General features: G+C 38.6%; 1 protein-coding gene across 1 annotated transcript in view; it reads right to left on the bottom strand.

The window, feature by feature from the left end:
* kcnk3a (potassium channel, subfamily K, member 3a) overlaps positions 1 to 26,819 on the bottom strand; it is a 32,295-nt gene extending 5,476 nt beyond the window's left edge. Inside the window, exon 1 of the mRNA XM_053337007.1 lies at positions 26,537 to 26,819. Within this exon, the coding sequence (XP_053192982.1) occupies positions 26,537 to 26,819 (283 nt within the window). The remainder of the gene's footprint in view (positions 1 to 26,536) is intronic.
* Positions 26,820 to 27,158: the final 339 nt, after the last annotated feature.

Genomic DNA, 27,158 nt, shown 5'->3' with positions numbered 1-27,158 from the left:
AAAGAATGGCATAATGTGCCTGTTAGAGCTCCAGTTCTCTGTCACTCAATTAAATTTTCATTGATTACCGGGTACAATTTGTTCTCGCCAGCAAGATGAGGAGCACAACCTATTCATCAAGCGCATCGGCTCACCTAATGGGGCTGGATTCTCAAAGAGGTGGTACATTAATCAAGGGCTAATTTATCAGGAATTAGTAAAAAAGGATAAGCTGTTAAAACCTTTATGTGACTAAAAAAACTCTAATTGTCCACTACATGTGACATTAAAAGGTCACAATGAGGAAACACAGCGCTGTATGTGTTTACAGACGCTATAAAGTACAAGTAACTGATGTACACACCGGTGGGATTACAAATCACATTATGAAACATGGCATGTTATATACACATAGTGTATCTAACAAGATATAACAAGTTCAGGAAACAGACTCAGTAAGAGAAATGCTGGTGGCAGTGCTGCTCTCTGGGCTTCAGTGGTGACTGATAATGTCCTCAGACATCTCTGCAGCCTGCAGACCATGCAGTGGCACCTGGTATAATGCACTCATCTGTGTGTGGCACAGGGCTCCACTCGAGACTGATAAGCAAAGGTGGAAACAGTAGCCGGCTGGATTTTGTTTTCTTTGCATAATTGCAGAGGTATAATTAAAGGATACAGCATCTCATGTGGCTAATTAGGTTGAGCACAAAGTGTTTACTGGTGTGCATTAAAGGAATGGGGTTTGGCCTCTTTTCCACCTGCAACTAAACTTTTTAGTGCTGTAATTTTGTCATCATTGGCATTTGAAATTGCCTCTTAAGTTGTTTTTTTATACATCTCTTTTGTGTATCATATGTCTGCTTTTAAAGCCTTTGAAAGTTGAATCTTTGAAACTCCATCAGTGTATGAATTGTCCTGAAAAAGTAACTTTCCCCATTTAGAAAGGCCACAAATTAACCATAAAATATCAGTCCATTTGGATGTCTCTTATCCTTTAGACATTCACCATCATTAGATTGCGGAAATAAACCTCAACAAAACCAATACACAAAAAACAAAAAGGGGTCACTCACTCAACTCCTCAACCTTTTCCCCCTGATGTGCACCTCTTGCTCAGAGAGTGAACACTGGACTCAAAATTTATCAAGAGGAGAGAAACTGATTTGCAAATTAATGCAAAATAACTGTATGAAGTGTTGATATGTAAGTGTTTTGTTTACAGCTTGTTTTGCTGCCCCCTATAGCCAAACATGAAAAAATAAAATCATTCAATGAATCCTAATCTTCACACATTAAAATGTCCTTGAGTAACGCGCTAAACCCCAAATTGCTCCTTGATGTGTGTGCATGTAGAGGAAAAAATTTAAATCAATTTGGAAATAAGCGATGCCAACTCATTGTCATTTGTTGCTCATTGTCAATTAAAAATAAAATCCTGAATTTAAAATAAAAGCATAAATCTTTAAATGTGCACACAAAAGCATTTTCATGAAAACATTGAAGTGAAAACTGGAATTTGCAACTATTTACATCTCCTCTAAGTGGATTTGACTACCAGTGTGTGATACTGTAGTGGTCAGTAAACAAATTCCTCCAGAAATGCTGAAGTATGCTCAGAGGTGTTACACAGAATCACAATATTTATCCGTATATGGCCAGCCTAGTTCTTCAACGTACAGGTGGCCCGAGCAGCCATGCCAGTGTGACGTCACTCTTGTCTGCGTTTACGCCATCCTGATAATGCGGCGCAGATTGGGGAATGTTCAGTACAACTGTGCAAATAAACACTGATCATGTCATCCGTTTGGTACAAGCTGTCTTTGAGCAGCAGCCCACTCCGCTTCCCAGCATGCTCATTCTCCACAGCCCGCTTTCATCTCCAGCTGTGCCTGGCCAAAGATATCATGACATGACCCGACAAACTGTAACTCTTGTTCACTTTGTAGGCATCAAGCGTTTCTACAGATAACACCCAAAGATGTTAGAGAAAAAGCTGAGCATGATAGTGTATTTCCCACGCATTACGTCTCATCTCTGTCCAAAACATGGACCTGCAGACCCCCATTAATTCTCAGTCACAGACACCTCAAACTCCGAACGACCCCGTTATTGTTTATTCAGGCACTCAAACACAGCTCTGGTCCTCCCAACTCCCTCCATTACTCCGTCCGGCTTTTGACCCATAAGGTCTTGCTGACAGCTGCTGTGTAATGTCCATGTGTGCGAAAGCAATGAATTCTAGGAATACTTGTTACTGGAAAAAACATCAATTTTTAAAGTCAATGAGTATAATCAAGTCTCTGGAGAAAAAAAGGAACACAGTTGCTTCGTTCAGTTTCAATGAGCTATAGATGAGAAACTAAATTTTTCCTGCTATTTTGGTGACTTGATTTCATTGCAGTATTATTCAGAAGGGCAGTACTGTCTTGAAGTGAATAACAACATACTGGACATGATACTGCCATCGCTCTAAAATTCAATAGTATCATTAAAGTACATAAATACAGAAGCTTTCAGTGGTCTTTTTGATACTACCACTGCATGATGCAAGTGAGAGAAATGTTTATATAAGGTCTTTAAGGGGTTTGGAGTTGTATTTACATTTGAGTGTTAGCCAACAAAATACATTGGGCCTCTTTCACCAACTGTTCTCAAGAAGAAACATCTGAAAAACCTCTTATTCCATTTTCATGAAGATTGTGACATTGACCACTCTATGCTTGTTCTTGTTCTTAGATGAGAGCAGAATCTACACACACTCAATTCACATTCGTGTGCTTACATGTTTGTGAAAAAATAATTATGGTTATTGGTTATTGTGTTTTCTTCAATTCTACAGTTGTGTTATATTACAGGATTAAAATTACAATATTTTAAAATCATTTATGAGGTTTTTAAAATAATTATTTTCATGATTTTACAAAGTATTGTGGTCTTTTAAAATAAGTACTAACACTTCAATTCACATCAATTATGTTATTTAAGAATGATATTTATTGATCCAGTGTAGGCCTATTTCTGTACCCTAGGTTGAATCACACAATGTTTCTACAGTAGCTCAGAAGGGACTAGGCTCTAGAGACGGGGCTTTTGTGTTTTTTGTGAGTTCCGTATTCACCGTAGGTTCTGCTTCATGCTTGGAAGGAGAGAGGTATTCAGTTGGATGTAATCTGCAACCTCAGTGCTACAGTAGGTGCCGACTTATTCCACATAAGAGCCATTCAGAGGGTTATCTTATATATAACATATATTAATACATTGTATTACAATTACTTATGCATTAATATTTAAGCAGCATCTTAATGTAGTAGTTAGTTGCAAACTAATTGTAACTACTTTATATGTTGTCCATCATATTTTGTATGCAAATTATCAATCTGCGATGTAACTTTAATTGTCGAATAAATGTGGAGTAATATGGAGTAATATGTACACTATAGTCCTCTGAAATGTACTGATTAAAGTAACATTAACTGGAAATACTCATATTACTTTATACTTTATACATCTGTCCACCAGAGGAGGACTTTCATCAATTGCCTATTATCCTTATAAGTACAAAGGCCTTAGTAAGAAAGTAAGTATAGCTCCACTACTGATATTATAAACATGTATATTTTGTATTTTGAAAAAGTGGTTGATGACTGATATAAACATTAATACATTTACTTTTGCTGGTGGTAGTTTTAAACAGACATTTTACCTTTCTATATTGACTTTTCAATATGGATCAAAATATTTGCAAGGATGTACTTTATTCTCTTTAATACTTTGTAATAATGACAGTTATGTCAGTTTATAGATTCATAGTAGATTGTAAAATGATAAGAATAATCTCTCTAATCAAACATTCATTATATGCCCTGACAGAGGACAAAACGCCTGCCCAGCCAGTTCAAGAGAGAAAAACGGAGAGAGCGTGTGGGGATACGGGATGTATTCATCACAAGCAATCTGATGTAACGCCAGAGGAGACAGCACATTGGCAAAGCGTCTGTCTGGGTTCACTTTAACTTGGTTACCCCTGTGTGGGCTCCAAATCGGGCCTGGGAGCATGTGCTCTTATCCAGCTCACAGCTGAGGCCCAAACACTGAAGCATCACAAGCCTGGAGACCAAAGCAACCAGGGGTAAGATCAGAGAGCTGTGATACGGCTGCCTGTGCTACGAATTTACCTGTCTTGTTCTAAAACCCTCTCATCATCACGCAATACACCCACAACATTCACACACAATATCTGTAGAAGCACTTAATCCCCCATCAAAAGCACCAATTTGTGCCTGTGTGTGTCCAGCCATCCAAAGCTTATGTTTTGCTTTCCCTGTGAAAAAAATCCCTATCAGGGTCTATTTCCAAACGTACTCCGTAGGTTCCTTTTTAGGGGATATGAGAGGAAACCTTGGCAGGCTGCAGTTTTCCATGAGGTCAGTAAGCGAGGCATTCCAAGCAGAGTGTGAGATCTCTGGGAGGGTTAGCTAATTAAATAAATCACGTGATTTATGTACCTGATACACAGTTGATTCGGATGTGTTTTAAAACTCACAACACAGCTGGACTAAAGTGGGGTTCACATACACAGATACTGTACACAACAGGGGAGCAGGAGGAGGAGGAAAGGGTAGAAGAGGACAGGGGGGATGAAGGCCAATAAAGCAAGCAGATGAAAAGTCTGAGGGGAAACACAGCTTTTGAATACATAACTCATGTTCTGCACTGCAGTGAATTCTAAAAAGCTCAATTAAAAGGAGGCAAGACACGTTTAAAGCTTTAAAGCTTAATTTAGATAGGTAGGAAGTCTTTTAATTTGTAGTCATTGCTAATGTAGGAACTCCGAGTTGGGATTTCTTTCCAGGCTTTTAGGAGGTCAACTCAAATAACAGACGTATCTGTTTCAAGTGCTTCATTTGGGTTTTAAAAGTGTGGCTGTGTGGGCATAAAGAGAGAGAAAAAGTGAGGCGAAAAAAAGAACATGTTGTGTAATATGATACTGGAATTAGAAGTTTCTTTTGGGAATGGATGCTTTTTCCCTGTGGTAAACAGCTGGCAGAAGTGCATAACATACCTGCCTATCATTGCCAAGAATGATAGCATGTTAACTCAAAACAAGCAGGGACATACAGAGTAATGACAACAGTTCAATGAAGGTGCCTTATATAAAACCACCTGCTTAATTTTGTGTAGGTCCCCCTTGTGCCACCAAAACATCTCTGACCCTCTGGTATCTGGCACCAAGACATTAGCAGGAGAGCCTCTAAAGGTCACATTTATACGCCTTTTCAACAAGTTAATATAGGTCTCACGTCTTCAACGTTCTTTGGCTGAAAATACCATTGAGATGATGGATTCTAGCATGCTTCTATTCCTCTCTGTTTCAGTCGTTTTCTCCATGTCCTGTTTCTGTGTTTATGCAAATGAGCTGCTGCTTGCAGCGCCCAACTCCAGAACTGGTTGTGGAGATTATATGAGATTATTTGACCGCAACAGCAGAGACCGAGGGCTGTTGACAATTCATATTCATACTGGAGCTGCAATGGAGCTACAGTAGTGTCATTAATACTAGTATTACAGTAACGCTGAGTGTATCTGTGGGACAGAATGAACTTATTTAGCCTCAGCTTGACTATGTACACACTTGCACACTGTAGCGGGCCACTACAGCTTTATGGTCTAAATAAGCAAGTTAGCTGGGAGGTGCTAATCCAAGCTACACAACATTGCCAAGCAAAGGAATTTCCGCAATTTATGTGTATTGTTACCTTTATGGCATGTCTATCAAGTACAAATTTAATTTAAGTTACAGAAGCAACGCACACATACTGGTGAGTATTATAGAGCAAAAGAGGCTAATGTGTAACAAAGAAGCTAGCTGAGCTAACTCTACAGTTCCAAGTACCACAAAAAAACAACAACACGAGTTACGAGAATCCAACCAGTTACTGCCGTTATTTAGTTGGCTTATGTTATTTAGTTTGACATTTATACAGTTTATCTTGGCTGGTACTCAACAACACTTGTCCAACATTGCTAGCCGTAATAGCTGTGCAACATTGTAGGGGTTAGGGCTAACCCAAGTTCAATAGGCTAACCAGCTAAATAAACAGTGAAACAGCATAAAACAAGGCAAAGGTTACAGCTGCCAAGTCTGAGGTTTGGTCATGGACTGATATATCTTATTTCTCTGTGCCGTAGACCTCCATTGTAATCCAAAAATGAAAACAAGTCAAAGAGTCACCATTATTACCCCAAGTTTGGTCATGGAAGTTTGTTGAGAAATGTCTCCAATGACTAACAGTGATAAGGTTTTCAGTCTCCAGAGAGTAGCTGTGTAAGACAGACGTCACTGCACACGGTCCAGAATGTGGTTCTGTTTATAGAGCTTTGCTAAATTGTTGTGTTACATATCACAACATCTTGACTTTGTCCAGATGTTCTTTGAGAAATCTACAAGTTAAGTCTTTCCCCAAAAGTCTTCCTGGTGAAGCAACATATCACCCAGTGCAGTTCTGTGGCCCATTGATAGTTTTTGGACAACAACGGAGGCGGAGGTTTGTCGCACAGAGGAATACAATAGCTATACCAAGTTTTGGATACGCAACAATACTTGTAAGTAGGATGAGTTCATTGTTGCTTTGGCTCTGCGTGAAAGATTTACAATAGACAATAAGAAGTATATAGCCAGCCTTATCCTTTAACATAGCGATTTAAAAGCGACAAACCACTGAAATAGTTTGTTTAAAAATAGATGCTAACATAAACGTATCGATGTATTAGCTAAAAGTAATGAATCTATACAGTTGAAATAGTAGTTGATAACAGTTGGAATTTGCTGAAAGTGAATAGAAGCAATTGAAGTATAATGGATTAATAAAATAAACAATGAGAGTTCAAACGTGTTGTAACAATATATCCTTTCATGTAATTGATAGTGTTTAATATCATCCAGTTTAAAATCCATTCAAATAAGAATCTTAGATGAGTGGCAGGGGTACTTCAGTTCATCTGACAGGGGTGTGACTGTAGACCAGACTAAAACAGTTGGGATGCACTGGCCTAGACTACAGCATGCATAATTAGTCACAGATGTCACTGATGATGATGACGCTGAGGATGACAAGGATCATTTTCTGTGGAATATATAAAGAGCCGAGACACACTTACATCTAGGCTAGGAACTGGGCCAAGTGTGAATCAGGAGACGATGAATTTTTGTGCTCCAAACAGTGTTTTGTGTTTGCCGCATGTGACAGGTGAAAAGGAATCTGAGATTGTAGAACATAACAACATTTTATGGTTGTTAATCCTGGCTCATTGGAGTGGGTCTCTGTGGTCCAGCACATGAGAAATTGCATGTTTAAAAAAGCCATCTTGGTGTCATTAAAATACAAAACATGTGACAAGCCTACTATAATTTGACATGGTTATTTCACGCCTGCCTTGTTATTTCTGGTAATTTGGGCTGCAGCCGGTTAATGTTTTATTCAGCTGAATGCTCTTTTTAAAAATAGCTGCTGCTCGTCTCGCAATCTTGTTCCTCTGACTATTTCTTTTCCCCTCACTCTCATATTTATTTTCTTTTCAGTTCTGACTCTTTCCACCCTCCTCTCCCTCTATTTCTCTGTCCCTCAGTCTCTAATTCACAGTGATGTATTTGCTCTTTCTTTGCAGCACAGTCACCTGCCTCAGTCACCTGATTCCGCTGATATATGCGTACATGCTCTGGCCCCTATTCAGCTCGTTCAGCTGCTCCCAGGGAGCAGATGCTGTCCTAAACTGATGAGTGTTGGCGAGGGGGAGGCACTGTAGCCTGGCACATAACACACACAGATCAGTTTACACAGAGGAAAGGAAGACAATATGGAAAAACCCCAGATTAAATGAGATGAGAAAAGAGAGGAACACAGAGAGATGATGATAAACAATAGTGCCTGGTTGCACAAAGAATTTTAATTGAGTCTTTACCTAAAAATGCAAAATAAATATTACCTTCTGTACATATTGTAGGTTATGCATTAATGTTAATGCAGGTTATGTTTCAGGAACCATTAATGTTTTTCAAAGTCAGGATATGCAAGAAACTTTCACAACTTCTACTAATGATCTTTAAATAAATCTAGGTTTCTATTACATTACTCAGAGAACAAGATAGTTCATACAGTAAGGTAGTAATAATAGTTTTGTATTTTCCTTTACAAAACCCTTTTTGTTGCAAGTGTAAAATAAAAAGGAATTAATTGACTTTATTTTCTATTTTTTAAATAATACAGTATAATATATATCCTTATAAAGGTTATATGGGAAACATGTTAACTAACATTGACTTAATTACATAACTAACAAATACAGAGCAACATCAGTGTTCATTTTGAGTCATATTACTCCTGTAGACTTACTCTACTAACCTATCTAGGTCTAAGTCAGGTCACAAGTTGCAGTGGTAACAGTTAGTACATTTAAGATGTATTTAAAGTGCAATAGTTCTCCAAAATTTAAAGAAATTCATCTATGAGCTCCACAGTCTCCAAGTATGCATCAACTGAAATGATTATTTTAGCTTTTGTTTTAACATTGAGTTTACAAAAGTTGAGTCAAACTGAGTTAAGTCAAATGTTGTTAGAGCTGCAACATAAAAACAGGCCTACATTAAACTGTCATTGAAATAGTCACAACTGTCGATCCAATTAAACAACACGTGGAAAAATGATTTCAAATAGCAATTTGATGCAGGTACACACACAAACACACACCCAAATTAGGGAATTAGTGCTTTGCAGCACACACACATCGACACACTCAGACAGACAAAAGTGTGTGGGCCTTTGACAATGGCTTTGTAATGGAGACATGAGTGCCCATCAGCGCCCTGGCTGAGTTGTCTGACTGGGCTGGCTGCCACATTGTACAGCTATCGTATGTCACGTCATGTGATGCATGAGACTAATGCTGGCACCTGGCTTAATGACCAGATGCAATTAAATCAAGTAATGGATCTTATTAAGGTGTTATATGAGCCCCAAACTGTACTGTCTACTGCTCCTGATCCTCCTTTATAATAAACAAAATGCTATTTTCTTGTTTATGTCCTGATTACTTTATTTTTTTATCTGAATGAAAACGCAAACCTCTTTGCATTAAAATTGAATTAATGTTGCTTCATTAGATATTTTTGTTTGTGAAATATTTTTAAAAAATCAAACATGTCAGATGCAAGATTAAAAAATAGCCACCACTCTCTTTCTAAAGTGCAAAATACTGATAAAACATTGATTTTCTGTGCTTTTGATGTATTTCCATGAAACCTTGTGCATTCTTTAAGAGGAGTGTTATAATGATTAAAGGTAAATGTAATGTCTGATGCTTATGGTGTGATCACAGTTTTAATCTCCATACCAGGTAGAGAGTGACCTTGCAGTCCTGTTCGCTGCATTTCATCAGCTGGCACCATGATTACAAAACACACGCAGTACATGTGGACGTATTCCTAATCGACATGTGTCAAGCGTTATAAGTTTGTCCAAGCTATTACTGAATGACCACCCAGTTTTATCTATGTGTCAGGTCACATTGTCACCTTGTCGGGGTAACCACTGCCTCGGGCTGCCCATATGGCAGGAGCAGACAGACAGGGAGCAGAGCATCAGCTCCACCTCCGCTCAATCTGCAGGTTCACCTTACCAGACCTGGGTCACACAGTACCTGCAAATCCATCCGTAGCATTTGTTTTAACCTACTTGGAAAACTAAGTGGATGAGGTTTATGGCAGCAGCACCATCATCATTTTTTAAAATATATTTTACTTTGTATTACCTTATGTAACAAGCAGCTTGTTTAAAGTTTTATTTATTATCATGAATCTTGAACAGTACATTGTGTCAGGAAACTGTGTATAATAGTTTTTGTTTAAACACTTACTGATATTACCACTCTTGCATCTACAGAGGCAAAAAACACTATAATAAGGACATGCAAATGTAATTTGACTCAAGTTTATGTTCTAGCCTAATCTTCATTTGGAGCCCCAATAGTCAGACTGCCCCATTGATTCAGTAGAAGCTGACATGGAAAGGATCACCCACAGCAATTATCATGCAGTGTGCAGTTGGAGTGTCGACAACAGAAAAGTTTTGACACAAGCTTCTGCCAGCTACATGAAGCCTACACAGAATTACATTGCCTGGAAATCAGCATATTTTCATTGTTATACTTAAGTAGATCAAATCTTGTGTTTTCGCTGATGGGTGACACGGTGCTCAGTAACCACACATCAAACACTTCCTGCTTTGTATTTGAATCACTCCCAAGTGCTGAAAGAGGATGTGCCTTATTAGTGTAGTGTACCAATACATACATTAGGATCAGTCCCAGGCTCTATCAATTGAATTTAATAAAATTAGATAGAAAAACATATCATATACCCACTTTTCACAGTTAGAAGTCCTATTTTTAGTTTGCATCCATTAACCCCACTGGAATAGACATGATGAACCATGCTGGGCAGAGATGTGTCAACTTTCTTTTACCCAAGAGGACATTCTTCACAGTGCTGATGGGAATGGAAATAGTCAGTATACCCATTAGCCAAATATTGTAAGAACAGTACGTCGTTGTTCAGTAATAAATTGGCTGGAAGAGTCTGTGCAAGACAAGTATGTTGATATTGGACAATTCTTCAAGAGCTCAGATTAAACCCAAAGCATCCAAGGGTTTTAAAATTCTCATTTCTACAATATCTGTTCATGGCAACCCATTTCATCTTTCACAGTTAAGAGATGCAATGTCATGAGGCAAGGTTCGGAGGTGGCCAATCAAAGCACATAAGCACATATTCCTGGCAGATTACTTTGTAACTCATTTGAACGGTGTATTCCTACTGTTTACCTTGTGCTCTTGACAAAAAGTAAAGTAATTGCCACGATAGTAACTTTCCAGAGCAGTGAAATCATTCCTCATGATGTGATACTGTAAACTGCATTGTGCATTAGTTTAGATCAATACTCAAATGAACTTTCCTGGTATATTGCATCATCTTGCTGCTACCCTCACCAAACCAGCCTCTTGCAATTTTACCACAAGGTTGTTTTCAGCCTGAGAGCCCACATACTTTCTGGCTTACAAGCAAGGACGCACGACACAACTTCCTGTATAATTACTAAATGTTGGCGTTGGATGTAATCGTGAGGGGCAGAATCATCCAATATGGACACAATCTCTAGGGATTATGGATCATTTTTCTGAAAGGTTTTAAGGTTGTATAAAGCACAACAAACTCAATACTTGGTGACTGCAGTAGTTAAAGGGGACATATTGTGCAAATTTCCAGGTCTATATTTAGATTCTGGGGCTCTACCTTTCCTTATTTATCTTATTTATGCAGCCCCTGAATTCAGCCTCTGTCTGAATCAGTCCCTTTAAGCTCCTGTCCCTTTAAGGACCCCTTACCCATGAGCCCACTCTGTTCTGAATGGTTAGCTCCTGGAAGCTGCCTCTAACACTGGATGTAAACAAACTATAGTATATAGGATGTCACTTCTTCTCAAATACATCCAACATATTTTAGCTTAACTTGACAAAGATTCCGAACATAATTACAGTATAAAAATAACATAAAATTATAAAAAGCATGACCCCTTTAACATGGCATCCAGTTTCAATATTGGTGAAACACAACTGGAAAAACCTGGAATCTAATTTTGGCCAAACAGATTGTTTCAGTACCAACCGTTATTAATTGCCTTGAACAATAAATACATAATTTTCCACTACCACACATCCAACATAGTGGATGGGGAGCTGGCACATCACCTCCGACAGCTGTGATATTAGGATTACTCCGGAAAAAATAGTTTAGCAGCTTGTTGTTTTAGTCCAAGGTTGTCACAGGGTGCTTGCTTCTTTTTTTTATATGGATATTAAATGTGTACTCATAAGCTTGCACTCTGATCGCAGCCCTCGGGGGTAAACACAACTCACCTATCACTGTTATTGTTATTATCATTAGGCCTCAGTGTGTGACAGTCCACTTCATCCAGGTTGGCTTGTTGAGAGATTAAGCAGATGCTGAAAACAAATTGGAAAACAAATTCCCCTGGAAGAAAGACAGTGTACGAGCCAGGCGAACTACAACCGCTTGGCGCTGTCGGACCGAATCATTCCAGTGCTCTGAGCCAGTTGGAGTAGCGTAAAGCTAATGCAACACCGCAGTTACCAAAGCATTCAACACAGTCCCCCTCTCTAGATTCGGAGAAGGTTGGAGCCGTCAGAAGCTAGTGAGTTGTGAGAAAATCACTTCAGGTTGTTATGATAAGGATGGCAATGAGAGCTCTCCATTTTTTTTCACTGAACCATAAACACAGAGTATTAGCTTCTCACCTCTCACCTCAGTGTTTAGACGCTTTCCACACTGCTGAGGAGTCTACTATGCTTGATGTGGAAAGTTTTTTTTTCTTTTGGCACTTGTATGTACTGAGGCAGAAAAAGCTAAGGCAACTGAGGCCTCACCATCTCTAGGGCGTTGCAGAGACAGCTCAGTGCTTTGGGCACATAATCAACACTCAGCTGGCTGGTATAACCCCCCCACCCTCACCCCCCAACTGAAAAAATGTGTGTGTCAGGGAGCTGCATTTCATGACACTGTGTGTTCCTCAGGGAGAATTTCACTGCTGTGGTCGTGTGACTATCTGTGTGTGTGCTTTTTATAGCAGCAGAGGGGAGTTTCATGTTGTTTTTAGGCCCCAAACGCAGGAAAATGTATCCATCTTTTTTTTGTTTTTTTAAATAATTCCCCATGCAGTTGTTTTTCAGGTATTCTTGGACTTTGCTGCTTTGAAGCGCATGTTTGTGTCCTTTGGGATTACACTGTATACATTATTGTGGGACTATACAGTAGCTGTAGCTGAAAGAGTTCAAATACATACACAACACATACAGTGCATGTCACTGAACACATAATGAGCTCCTCAGTGCAAATTTCCCATCAGCATTCAGACATTTTCTCGGAAAAACTAAACACAAACAATTAGCGGCTCAGTGTGAGCTGTAATATCGTGTCTCTTAAGCATTGTTGAGGAAAATCTGTGAACGCTTTTGTGAATGGCTTCTCACACATTTCTGCATAATTTGCTTAATACAATGCAAGTTCTCTCAGGCAGTGCATGGGAAATGGCTAACAGGGAGTTTTTAGAGTAATGCTCTCATAGCCTGTAACCGCAGCAGTGTGGACAAACAACTGCATGACAATTTTGGAGAGAATCTCTGGGAGGGCTTATTGAATGTGACAAGTGTTTGATTAGTGACCCGTATGAAAGGTTAACTTAGAGTACATTAACTGCCTGCAAATTACAATATATTTACAGTATGTATGAATCATTTAGTAGATTTAGTTCGTGTTCTGGGAGAAAAATGTTAGTACGAGGGAAGAAGACAAAATGTTAGTGAGTAGCAACCTTGTGTTTAAGAAAATACAATAAAAATCTATTTCTTAATAATGAAGTATCTATATAATAATTACAGGGTACAGTAATAGTGTTTAAAAAGATATTATTATTAAACAATATAGTTGAGTCTGGGAAGAAAGGTGTTCTTTATACTATAGCTGTAGCTGATTGTTGTAATAAAATGTGTGTCTTTAAAATAATAACAAATAGTGGAAAACAGTGATGTCATTTCAGCAGGGCTACAAACTAACAATTATTTCCATTATTGATTACTGTTTGCATTATTTTTTCAATTAATGGATTAGGTGTTCAGTCTTTAAATGTCAACAATGGTGAGAAATATCAGTCACCATTTCCCTAACCCCATTGTGCAACTTCAAATATCTTCTGTCCCAACCAACAGTCTACAACCCAAAGACATTCAGGTTACTATCATAGAGGACTAAAGAAACTATTCACATTTTAGAAGCTGGAACAAGAAGATTTTTGGATTTAAAAAAAAGAAAAAGACTCAACACAATTAATTGATCATCAAAATAGTTGGACTGTTGCAGCTCTAAATTTGAGGATCCAATTTAAGATCCTTTTAATGACATTGGCTAGCTATTGTAATATTTTAATTTAAAATGTAGAGTTAAGGTGTCATTTATTTCTAGAATGCTTCTTTACACAAATATGTCATCACCTTCTTCCCTGCACTTCTTTCCTTGTGCCTACACGGTATCCACTATGTATTTCCAATAATACCCAATCATTTATGTACAAAATATTTCCTTTGTAATTGTGGCATTATCAAAAGTTTTCTACAAATCCTTTTCCTGTAAGCACTCAGTGAGCCAATGGTCACAGCCTCATTACTAGCATTGTTTCTGGACTCATATCCCAACGGTCTACACACTTACAAGTTCCCAATACCTTTCCTTTTCAGGTCACAAGAGGAGAAACACAGTGACTGAGCAATGTTGAAGAGACAGCTCTGTGACATTTTTAAATGCAGTCAGTCTCCTCTGCACAGAGGTTCACATTACATATCTCATTTTCCTTAGTGACTCAGTCAGTGGGCAATGTTGATCTTTGTAACTGATCGGTGAGAGAAACCCCATATCACGCATCCAAATATACACCTTTTAACTACTTAGAAAACAGTCCAGCATTCAGTATTAACCTACATAAAAAAGATGTGATGACTCCAAGTATCCAAGTGATATAAACATTCATCAGATTTGGCGACAATCTCATAAACTGAGTTAGGATATTTTGGTTATATACTTATTGTGTTGGCATATTTTGTTCCTGGAAAGCTTAGACACGTCTCAGTCAATCTAAAATTTCTACTGGAAAGATTATACCATTAATTGAGCAGTTATGTCCAACCCTTGCTAAAAGCCTTGGGTTGTGGTGAGGCACATAATTCAGTGTTACAGGACATTAGATAATAGGCATTCTTTCATTCAGAGTTCTAATTTCTGTTCAAATAAAACTCACAGGAGCCAGTTTGCCACATGCAGTATAGCTCTGACTTTACACGTGACACAGTGTATATTTATATCCTGGAATAGAATCAGTAGGAAACTTCAAGTGAGAGATTCAGATCTCACTACTGTGTACTATTTTATTTGGTTAAACTCCAATCATTCCCTCGCCGGATTATGAAGTCTAATAAATACAGAGTCATATTTTGTTTAGTGAGTCAGGCAAGCACTCAACTTTCCATTGAGGCAGCGGAGCATAAAGCAGACGTACAATAGGTAAACATTGGCTGGTCATGTGAACGGAGCAGCAGCAGCAATGAGAGTCACTTCTATCAACTTTCTCAGACGTTACTCCTCCAGATCCAGAACACCAACAAGCTCCCTCTGCCAGTAATAGCTGCAGAGGTCTCATTGTTTGTCTCTCTGTGGACCCAGTTTGTACCTACAGCTCTGCGCTGTAAGTGAATGTTACATGTGCTGGAAACTACATGCAAAATCCATTAAACACTTCTTTGACACACAAGGGTTTGTTTGCTTTGTGTCTAAATATTAATAGTTATGGATGTGTTGCTGTATATTACTTTCCCTCATTACTCTTTCACATTTATCCTATTCAGTAATTCTACTACAATAATTATGATTACAAAAATATGAAGCTAATAAAATCCACATTTACTGGAGTGCTGCTGCCTTCATTAATAGCTCATTCACATTCACTTGGTAAATGCAGAAAAAGTAATGACTTCATCAAACAGATGAACAGAGTGCAAATCATTAGAACTGTATCAGTGTAGTTTTTTAGGCTTTATTATCTTACCCATTTCATCAAAGTAGAAAACATAAACAGCAGATAAACAGCAGCAGATAAAAGTTTTTCCCTAAAAAACCTCGACTAACTTCATCTTTATTTGCCAGTTCTGTAACATCATTTAAAACCAGAGTTACAAGGTGCCTCACAGCTGCACATACAACTACAATGCCAAGAGATACAACATTAATTTCAGGAAATGTTCACACATAGGGTAATAAAACTATAAAAGAAAACAATTGGAGTAAGAAGTTATCCAAATGCAGGTGGGTTTTTTAAAAAGCTTTTTTTTCCAAATTATGTCTGGAACTACACATGCATCACATTTTTCTATGTGCTAGTAAATGTAATCTGTTGCACAATCAGCACTTAATAGCGTTGCTATACAGCATGTAGAGTCTCAGGTAATCACACACGATTAGCACAGTATGAACATTTTAGTCATCCTAATTAACAGCTCAAAACATCAATCATTATCTTCTCCATTAAAAATGTAAAAACATAAAACATTTCCCACTTCAAAACAAGAAGACAGGTGCTTATGCCAGGATTTAATGTCTGTTTCTCCAGCCAAAGATGATGAAGGTCTCATTAAGTTCTTTATACTACAAGTGTTGCTGGAGTTTTGACCTTCAGATTATTTCCCTTCTCCATGCACCTTAGAAATAGGTGAAGTTGTGCCAGAAATATCTACTCTGTTTCCTCTGTCCTCTAAACAGGTCTGGCACTCCTAAACCATCCTGTGTTTGTGCTGCTGCAACTTCAAATGTCTCGCTCTCTTGTTAATGCTGATTACTTGCTACAGTATAATGCAGCATAATGTCAGCATGTGAACAGGGCTCATCAACTGCAAACACTAACACAAACCTGAAGAGTTACAATATGATTAACAAGTTAGGAAAGAAAAAAGCTATTTTCTGCTCCACAGAAACATTTGAGCTTTTCTCTGGGATACTCTATCATTTTGTCTCCTCTAGCCTCTAAAAATAATTCAAATCTGGAATCTGAGAAGTTAAAAAAAAAGAGCTTTACTTGAATTGCTCACAATTCAAAGAAATATGTAACCTTTGATGAAAGGTCATGAGTTGATTGTTTTTAACAGTCACAAACCAAAAAAGGTTGGGAACCAGAACTGTCTGAAACAGTGGGTGAGTGCTCTATCCAGAGAGAAGCTACTTATCAACACTCTTACCTCATTAATCCCTTCTGTATTGTTTGGCATAAAAAGATCACACTAGTCTGTAAACATAACCATGTTGTGTGCAGTGACTGTACTGGGTTATCCAGGCCTTCTTTTCATATCAGGTTGCTCAGAGCTGCTTTAAATGACTTCTTAAGACCTACAGGACAACCCATAGAGATGCCTTTATGTGATGATTTTGCAGCTTTTTTGTGTATAACTCTCTCAATGACCCTGTCTGCAACCTGAACCAGTGTGTCCTATTCAGCTGCACACTTGTCGTCTTTGTTTTGAGGTTTGTGTAACCTTAGTGACACGCGCTGGCCATATCAAACAAAGAGAGCTTAGTCATCCTATCAGCTCTTTAAGTTTTCAGTGACAGCCCAGTGGCAGCACTGACTCAAAGACGCTGAGGCCATTGCTCTTTCTTAATTAACAAATTGCTCACATGCATACTTGTGTCATGTGAAGTTTGTCCTATGACCTTTGGGACCTTGAAACCTATTTACAAGCAGCCTACGGCTCTACAAAATGTCATATTACTGTACAGCACAGTGTGTCCCCATCATGAGTGAGAATGAGAAGAGCATAATACTGAGTTACGCAAGCTAACTTACTCTGTTTTGAGGAGCTTTTATGCAAGCACCAGGGTGGGGTTGTATGATGTGACGATAGTAGACACTTAAAATGTCCTCACAATTCTGCCTTACAGAGACAGTAGTGTTAGTATCGCAGTCTGCTTGCAGGATAACAACACTGACATGGCACCTCTTACTGCATCTTCAATGACCTCCAGCTTCAAGGATTTAGGGTAAAAACAAGCTCACAGGGGAGCAAACTATCTAAACGGTTCACCTCAGGAGCCCACGCTGTTTGTTTTTAACAGTAAATGCTATGAAAGCAGAAAGCAGTGGCACAAATGTCTGAGCATCGTCACATCGCCTACTCATCACTTCGCTAACAGATTTGATACTTGGTAGCATATTTGTGAAATCTACAGTATTTTTAATGTCCTGCTAGGAAGCTCGCCTGTTGTGCAACTGTTAAACTGACTAGCTAGCGTGATGTCAGTTCTGGTGTACTGTGTTTTTATAATGGTGTACATCCTGCTAGTTGTCTGATAACAACACACCAACACTTCTACCCAACACTTCTGTTTGCTTTTCAGCTGTGGAATTAGTTTGGTTGTCCTGTCAGAGTCAGAGCCACAGTCACCTCCAAACCTCCAAAATCACACAGCAGCAGATCAGCAGCAGGGCCAAGATCAATTCACCCTCAATCCAATAAAGTGTGAACTAAAGTGCCTGGGTTTGATTATAAACCACTCATTTGAGATTTTTTCCAATTTTTGAGTAATTTTACATACCGGATTGGGAGAGATTTCACTCTCACACTGCCATCCCAAGAGCCACACTATTAAGAAATTAGGTTTATAAACATGTACAAATACGTATATATTAAACTGAGTTGTTTCCTTAATTACATTGCATTGGTAATCATATTTGCTGCCTGTATTCTATGTAATATACTGCACTGAAGTCACAGAGAAGAGGAGATCGGGGTGGATGGATGGCACATAAGATGCAGGACTGTGATACTAGGGACTAAGATTCACATCACATCCTGGGTGTTGTGTGCAGTTAGGTTTATGCAACCATAGCACTCAGAAAGAAAGATAGTGATTTTGCTTAGAGGAAAAAGATTTTGTTCTAGTTTCAACCAACAGAAATGTTACTGCAAAATCACATATTTTGGTGGTATATGTTAATGAACAAAAAATGTATTCTATGTTCATAGTATACTAATATATTTTAGAAGTTTCACAGGAAAAGAAAATGAACCCAAAGCCTTTGACTTCGTCACGGAGCACCATAACAATTCAAGAAATTCTGTTTATATACCACTTAACTGTTGTCCCAATTACATTGTGTTGAAATGCAATGTAACCACAACCAAGCATAACCATAAAAAGTTCAATGTTGCCGTAGTTAATAACAGCAGATTGTACTGCAAAATCTGATATTTTGGTGGAAAAAAGAGTCATATTTTCATACATTCAATTAAAAAAATTATAATAATACATTGATTATAAACATTTCCTCATTAACGTTGACAGAAAACCTAACAAAAGTGTTGAAATGAATGCTTCTATACATTTTATCTTGAAGACTCTTGAAACTTTCTTCCTTTATCAGCAAACTCAAAAGCACTTTCACCTCATTCCTCCATCCAGAAAATAATGTTACTACCACCTCCCTATTGATGTCACGAAATCACGAAGTTAGCTATTGATTTGTATTTATTTGTATTGTCACTTTTTTATCTATTCAATGCCCACATTCACCCAACTCTCCTCTGAGATATCCATCTCTCTGTCCGATGATGATAGGTGTCTGTGTGGAATAGTTGGTGATGTATTCTTTGTACACTCAACCACTTACTGCACTCACTTCTTAAGCTGACTGAATAATAATGATGATACTAATGAAAGTAATTACCATTAATAATTCAAGGTGTGCCCTCTAATTATGTAACTGCTGAAAATGGATTCACGCCAGCCGCCAAATCAAAGCATAGTGTCAGTGATGAAAATAGGAAAAAAAAAGATGAGGTATTTTATTCATCATTGGTCCACATATAGAAGCATTAGACTCAGTGATCCAGAGAGGATTTGCCGAGCATGTCTCCTCATTTTCAGTGACAGCCTGCTTCACATTCATATACTAATGTGCTTCCACACTTCGTAGCTGCCCAGTACACCAACAACTGGTGACGGAGCAACTAAACCAGAGCTGGAGGGGCTTCAGCTGTCCGCTCTGAGCCACTTTTAATGTGATGGAAGAGTTTTACTCGCAAACCAAGCAGCAGATTTTCCCCACCAGTCCCAGGCTTTAAACCAGATGGGACGCCATCTTTTGGGATTATTCGGTTCCTCTCTTTCAGCAGATTACAGATTCACAGTCAACACACAATGAGCGCAGCGTCACAGCAGAGCGCTGAGCTCACGTCTGCTGAATCAACAAGAGGCAAACAGCCAAATGATCTTTGAACGAAAACAATTTAACAGGAGGTGATTCACAATAATAAAAATCTAAGCGAAGCATGTTCTTTTTGAAGGAATGTTTTTCTAACCACAAACACATGGTGACTTTAAAGTTTTGTTTATGAGCTTGAATGGATCACAAAGAGGAAGGTTAATGACTTCAGACATTAGATAATAGACAAACAGTTAGAAGTCAAAATGCTTTCCCCCCAAGGTTAGGATTAGGTTGTTAGATATGATGAAAAAACAAAAATGGCAAGTGGTTAAAACGTCAGTTCATTAAAAAGACCAAAAGACTTTTTGTCACTTATGTGTGATGGTATCTAAACATGCAGACAGTTTTGGTTTCAATTTTTGAGTCATCTAAGATTTCGGATTCCAAACTACCTCAATGTGGGTGAATTGTTTGGGGTGTTACACTATAGATTTTTCACAAGTACAAAGTAATTTCAAGGTGGTGCTGGATGCTGCTCTTGAATCCTTTGAATGTCATTTGATTCAGTTATTTGAGCGCTACATATCTCTGTACAAACAGACCGAGAGAGTGTTTTTTTTTATCAGGGCAATAACAATACTAAATGCAAACATCTGACATGACTCATTTCAATTGCACTTTTATGCACTGCTACTTTTCTATTTATTTTAATTTATATGTGATTGATTGAACTTGCCTGTTTGCACTGGAGGGGACAGTAGTCTATTTCGTTGTACTATTGTACTTGGTATTGTGCAATGACATAAAGATTTATCTTATCATTAGCCTCCACTGCAGGCTAGAGATGGAATATGGAAGAAATTTAGAAAATATACTGTTTTGTGTATAATTTTGGTGAACCAACCCTTTAAGTTGGCTGGTGTAAAAGTACTGTAATACACAGAGACAGTGATGTCAGCATGAGTGAAAAAAAATCACCAGACAAGAACGTTGATACAAGACAGTTCTGCAAAACCTTTCATTGCCAACATTATTTAAATTTTTGCTTTCTGTGAGAAACATTACAACTACGGTGGGACTATAGTTAGAGAAAGATTGTGGTTATAAATGAGGTGTATTTTAAGGGATGGTTAGGCAACTGGAATACTTGGTTTAGATAAAGATCATTTCATAAAGAAGTGAAAGTGAATTGCAAATCTGTGACAGGACACAAACTTTAATCTCCCACATTTGAGTCAGGAATGCAACGTGACCATCCACCTCTCCGACCTCCACCCTTACTTTCCAGCTTCCAGTATATGAACGCACTACACTTTCTGCTCTGGCAATGAATGCTGGCATCAGATGTGAAATGTGAGCTGTGGAAAAGTAAGACTGTCCTCCCAAGAAAAACAATACAATAGATTGTTATGCCAGTCGCCCAAAAACCACACATAGTTGAATTTGAGAGTCAGATGCCATCTAGCTGCTGTAGTGATTACGAGCCAGAGCAGTGCACAGTTCAGAAGTTTTTTTAAAAACTCGACTATGCTTGTCCCATAACCTAAACCCTGTGGTTATTATTGTAGCTATAGACGAAGGTCACCTTACTTGATGAAGTAACTATATCCCACACATATTCTGTCCTTAACAACATAATCATGTTAACCCAAACCATGATCTTTCTACACATATGACTGAAAAAGATTGAGATCCGCACACCAAATAACTCCAATTTACTGTACTTTCATTTTCTGCTGCGTGACCTTTTGAGCTCAAGAGTCTTCCTCAGACTGCTTCTGATAATCAGAAATTTATAAACAGGCTACATATACTGATTGTATGTACATGTGCTGTATATTCATTTTTTGTAAAAAACAAAAAACGAAAAAAATGTACAGAAAACAAATATATTCTACATGTACCTCCAATGGTTAGTATTCCAATAAAGGACTCGATAGATAGCCATAATGTATATTCATTAGAGACACCTCTGTCAATTTATAAAAAAATATATCTATTATTTTACACAGAGAAAACATTTTAATATATGTATTTATGAAGATGGTCTAATGCAAAGTCCTAATTAAAGCCTTTTGGGACAAAAGTGTCCAGTGTAGGCCTATGTATCCAGAACAGTTCAGGTTTTAGGATCATTCTGTGATTCAGTATTCATCTGAATCCAAGGACACAGAGAGTGAGAGAGTCAAAGAACATTAGCATATTGTTGAGATGGATCCATTACTTAAGAAGTGCTTTTCCAAACCCCCTCGAGTGGTTTATAAGACATCCCCTAATCTGCCTAACATGCTGGTGAGATCTTCCCCCTGTATCAGCCTTATATTTTCTCAGCTTAGTCCCTTCTCAAAATTACCCATGTAGCCATTGCCATCAGCGCCATTTCACCCAAAAAACTAACTTGTTCAACCAGCCTCACACAGGAAGAAAATACAACATGTAATTTCACGTTCTACTGCCAGTGTCATATACATGCTTAAATGCCGTTGTGGACTGGCACACATTGATAAGACCACCAGACTTCTAAAAACTTACATTTCTGAACTCTGCAGCACTATCAGAAATAATGTAACATCTAGTCCTGTGGCTGTGCATTTTTCCAAGACAAAACACAACACGTCCACCCTCCACCATATGTGGAGACGGAAGCTTTTCAAGCACCCAAGCAGAAGGGGATGTACTGACTCTATGCTCCTAAAACCTGTCAACACAAATTCACTTCAGTCTATCATTACGAGCCAGAGAAGGTGACAATTTTCACTGCTTTCCTCACGTATTAGTAAATTACGTCAGCATCCAGGTAACATTTTGTTTTGGGCTGACCTAAAACAACTGATTACCCTGGGCTTGCCATGAAAATAGCCAAACATATTTATTAATGTTTCTTGTTATTTTTCCTCTAGGCTACAAACATATTTAGAACTACATCACTGCCCCCACAACACTACACATTATGACAAAGAGTAATGTTTAAACAGTGACAATCTGACACAGAAAAATACTGTCAAAATACGGTAAATAATCTATTAATAATATATTCATTGTCAAATAAGTGCTGGCCAATACAACTTATTTGTACTCAAACATGTCCTTTATTTATCTAGCTCCCTATTCTAGGTCCCTGATTGGTTACATGGGTATCTGTCTAACTGTATTACTCAATACCTCAACACAGCTGAGAAGTCATGGAAGGGACATCATTAAGGAAGCCCCGCCTTGACAACTGACAGTTTACATTATCAATTGAATTTTGGTGCAGATAAAGCGTATGGCAAAATGCTATTGCCAAAAAAAGCCAAAGTGAGGATTACATTGCAACTTTGCGTATTGAATTGTCAAATGCTATATACATTTTCAAATGGCATGACCAAATTGCACATTGAATTGCCATTTAGCAGAATGCATTTCCATTTGAATAAAGGTGCAAGAATACCATGGCAATATGGAATTTAATCAATTACATTTTCAATCATTTTCATTGAGATAATTAAAACTGTATTGAGGATAGCATTGTCAATTTGCATTTGAATTACATATTGCACAATATTTACCATTGGCAGAATGCATTTGCCATTTGAATAAAGGTTCAGATACGCTTCCATAAAACATCATAAAAAACATAGGAGCTACATTGGAACTGTTATTATATAACAGGAGCTATTTGATTTGTGGATCTCTCTCTTTTTTAAACTCTGCCAAGTATATTTTGATCATCCACCCATCCTATTAGTTACTGGGATGTGCATGTCTTTTTTTTAATCATCTTTCCTCAAACCTAATCACGCCAAACCACAGTGTTGTCACATCATTAATTTGGAGTACTTGGTGAAAATTGTGTAATATGGATGTAATTGCTTGGGATACTACAATGAAGAAAACACAAGCCAGCTTCTTGAGAAGAACAACACAACTGCTTCACATGTTCCTATCGTTACCAGATTCTATACAGCCCATCAGATAACACACAGAGGATATGAGCCTTAAGACGCTGTTTTCATGTTGTGTGTTTGTCCTCAACATGGTCTTGGTGACCTTGAACTACAGCCAGGCGGTCAGTGTATGCTGTATGGTCACATACACTGACATAGCAATGACTAGATGTTCAGCCCCTGGAGATGGGAGGCTGTAGGATGAAGGCAGAGGGAAGATGACTATCATTGTACCCACGAGGCGAGCCCCTTGAGCCCCAGACTTTCATCACACCAGGTTCCCAAAGCATGCAAGGAGCTGCCCCAATCTCGTGCCATCTTGAGAGTGCTTTTCTCGCTTCAGGCTCATTTATTTTCTCCTTGTGGTGTTTCTCGCATCGCTTCATCTTTGTGGGTAAATGGACACCGTGCCCTCCAGCTCCCCCCCCCCCCCCCCCCCCTCTGGAAAGTGATGACTGATTACTGATTGCAGCGTCTCCTCCCTTCTTCACTGATGTTAAATTATTAGTAGAGATCGCAGAGGCAGATCTCGTCATGTATCGACTGTTTCCACCGACATTTGTGCAGTTCAGAAATGTGAATATTTATTCATCATTGCTCTCAAGGATATTTGTTTTCATATAATCAACAGCCTGCTCTATGTTTTATATACAGTACAATATGAATCTCATTACTCTTTTATGCTTCTATACAAACTCATATTGATAACACTGTGTTTTCACACCAATTTTAGCATATCTGGAGGTATTCTGTGTTGGGTCTGAAAGTCCTGAGGCCTAATTTCTAAAGTGGCTTTTGGATTTAATTATAATTTCAAAGAATGTGACAGAAAATACAAGGATGTCTATTTTTAAAAATTGGTTGGTGACAGAAGTAATTTCAATCTATCTGTTATCATCAGTAAAACCTAAATAAATCACAACTTTATCTCAGATTTCATTTATATAAAATGTAGATGTAGCTCTGTATACTGTAAGTCATGGTCATGTGATATTGTGTGTACAGTATCTACAGTGTTAATGTCGTGCGCCAGGAGGCCAATGGAACAGTGAGGGTCTGGTGTTGTCATTAATACTTAATGGCAGGCTGAAACGCCAATCACTGTGTTTGTAGCAGCCGTGGGGCTCACAATTACAGAATGCAGTTACAGACACCCGGGTTGGGTTGGTGTGCAATTAGTCGCCTTCATCTGATAGGGTTACAAGTCACAGGTCACTACTGACAACTACCCCGGACACTAAATACAGGCGGGAGGCCGCAGATAGGACTTAGTGATAAGGGATGAAAAGAAGATGCGTAGAGTGAAGGATGGGGCATGTGAACCTTCTCTGAGATTAAATGAAAGCAGATGTGTGGTTGATTTGACAACAGCCTGAAAGTTACATATTATGAGACAAAATTACACACATTATTTTATTTTTGGCTTCATTTTCTATGTCACATTAATTTAACAAACTCTATGCTTTGAGTACTAGTAGTTGTGAGCAAAGTGTTATGCAAAGAACTGCAGTTCTGTTTAAGGCAATGAAAGTACAAAAAGCCAGCAGCTCGTAGGGGCTCTTGGAGCAGCAATAATGACTAAGAGAGCACAAGGGAAGGAAAATGACTGCCTCATAACTTAAGATTCCCGGAGCGTCCCCTCTAATGACAACTTTCAGTTAGAAGCAGCAGAGACACTTGTCCTTAAGAGTCCCTTTCTGGCTGCTGCATTTGACTTTGAGGCGACCAATTTCAGTGCTGCAATTCAGTAAAAATGCTGCAATATAAAAGGACTCAGATGACAACCTGTTGGCAGGACCACTTTCTCTGTGTTCAGGTCCAAAGAGGTCTCCTCTCTACTCAATTTGTGTGAAGTGACGCACACACATTAGATGGCAGTGATGGTGTCTCCAGACACCAAAAGCACTTCATGCTGCCATGAAAATCTTGTACTCCTACAGGGACTGCTGAGCTTATTATGAAGGCTCACCTCATTTGTGGTATTTTGGACCTTCTTTACTATCATTATAATAATCATATAACAATCCTGTATATATTGAGTGTATTAAGAAAAAGTTTTTAAGGTGTGATTTTCTATAGTGTTATGATCATATACTTAATATGGTATTGCAGGGGATTCATGGTACACCTGTACTTAAAACTGACTTTATACTTTTTCTATGTGTGGTATCACTATTCATACCTTTTCATTACTTACTGTAGTAATCCTATAGTATGAGGTTCCTAAAAGCATGTTTTATATGTCTTCTGCAGTGACTAAATACCTAACATGTAGTCTAATGATAACAGAGACTATTTTCACCATTATGAGCATTTTTTGCTTTTGACATGTCAATTTTGCTAATACTAAAATACTTTTACTTGACTGACATTTGTGTAAGTAAGTAGATCTGAGTACTTTATCACTGTATATTCTATATAGTTGCAGTGAATTTATGTCACACCTGTTGTACTGAATATTGAGTTTATAAACATGGTATGTTATGGAATTTCTTAAATCTGTGGTATCGCTGCAATGCTCTTAAGTGTATTGTAATCGCTGATTATGTTAAACTGAGTTGATGGAGCCCTTTGGTGTGGTAGTTTTCATAAAAGCATTCTTTGGTTACTCTAACCTACCATTCATCTCATAGCAGTTTACAGCCATTGATCTTGCCTCACATTTAACAGAAGCCACCATATAATCCATCATTTCAACTTTTCTCGCCGACAGAATAAAAATCAAAGTTCCCAGAGATGATCTCAGTAATGCTCTCTTACCTATGGTGGTGATCACAGTGATGGCGAAGTAAAACGAGCCGGCGAATTTCCATTGCACCCCAGCTTTGTGCGGCTTCAGCTGCAGCACCACCATCTCCAGCTCGTCAAAGTTCTCCGTGGACAAGTTGAAGGTTCTCAGCAGCTCCAATTTCCTCAGGTGCATCTCCATCCGCTGAGTCGTCTCCTCCTGAGACTCCAGCGCGTCAAAAATCGCAGCGCCGACTATCAAGTAGGTGAAGGTACAGATGATGAGGGCGAGGGTCCTCACGTTTTGCCTCTTCATGTTGGTATGGTGCTTGTCAGGGCGACAGGCGGAGTGTCAGCGCGGGTCTGGAGGACGGGGAGCTGGGCTGGCTCATGGCTGTGCTGCTCTGACGGAGCAGAGGAGCTCTCTGATTACTTTATGAGCCGAGGAGCTGTTCATTCAGCACCACCCCTCCCTCCCACTGCAGGAATCCTCCCCCTCCACCCACCCAACCATCCGTCCCTTTCTCTCTCTCTCTCTCCTGTCTGGGATTTGACAGCATATTAGGGGAAAAGTATTACGTGTATCCCAGTTTAACAAAATACTCTGTGCACTGGACTCTGTAATTTGGTTGTGTCATAGTTTAGTCATCTAGTG

The sequence above is a fragment of the Scomber japonicus genome, chromosome 17 (genome assembly GCF_027409825.1).
Source record: "Scomber japonicus isolate fScoJap1 chromosome 17, fScoJap1.pri, whole genome shotgun sequence".
In the NCBI taxonomy this organism is placed as follows: Eukaryota; Metazoa; Chordata; class Actinopteri; order Scombriformes; family Scombridae; genus Scomber; species Scomber japonicus.
Note: the sequence above shows the minus strand (reverse complement) of the source record. Positions and strands in the feature narration are given on the sequence as shown.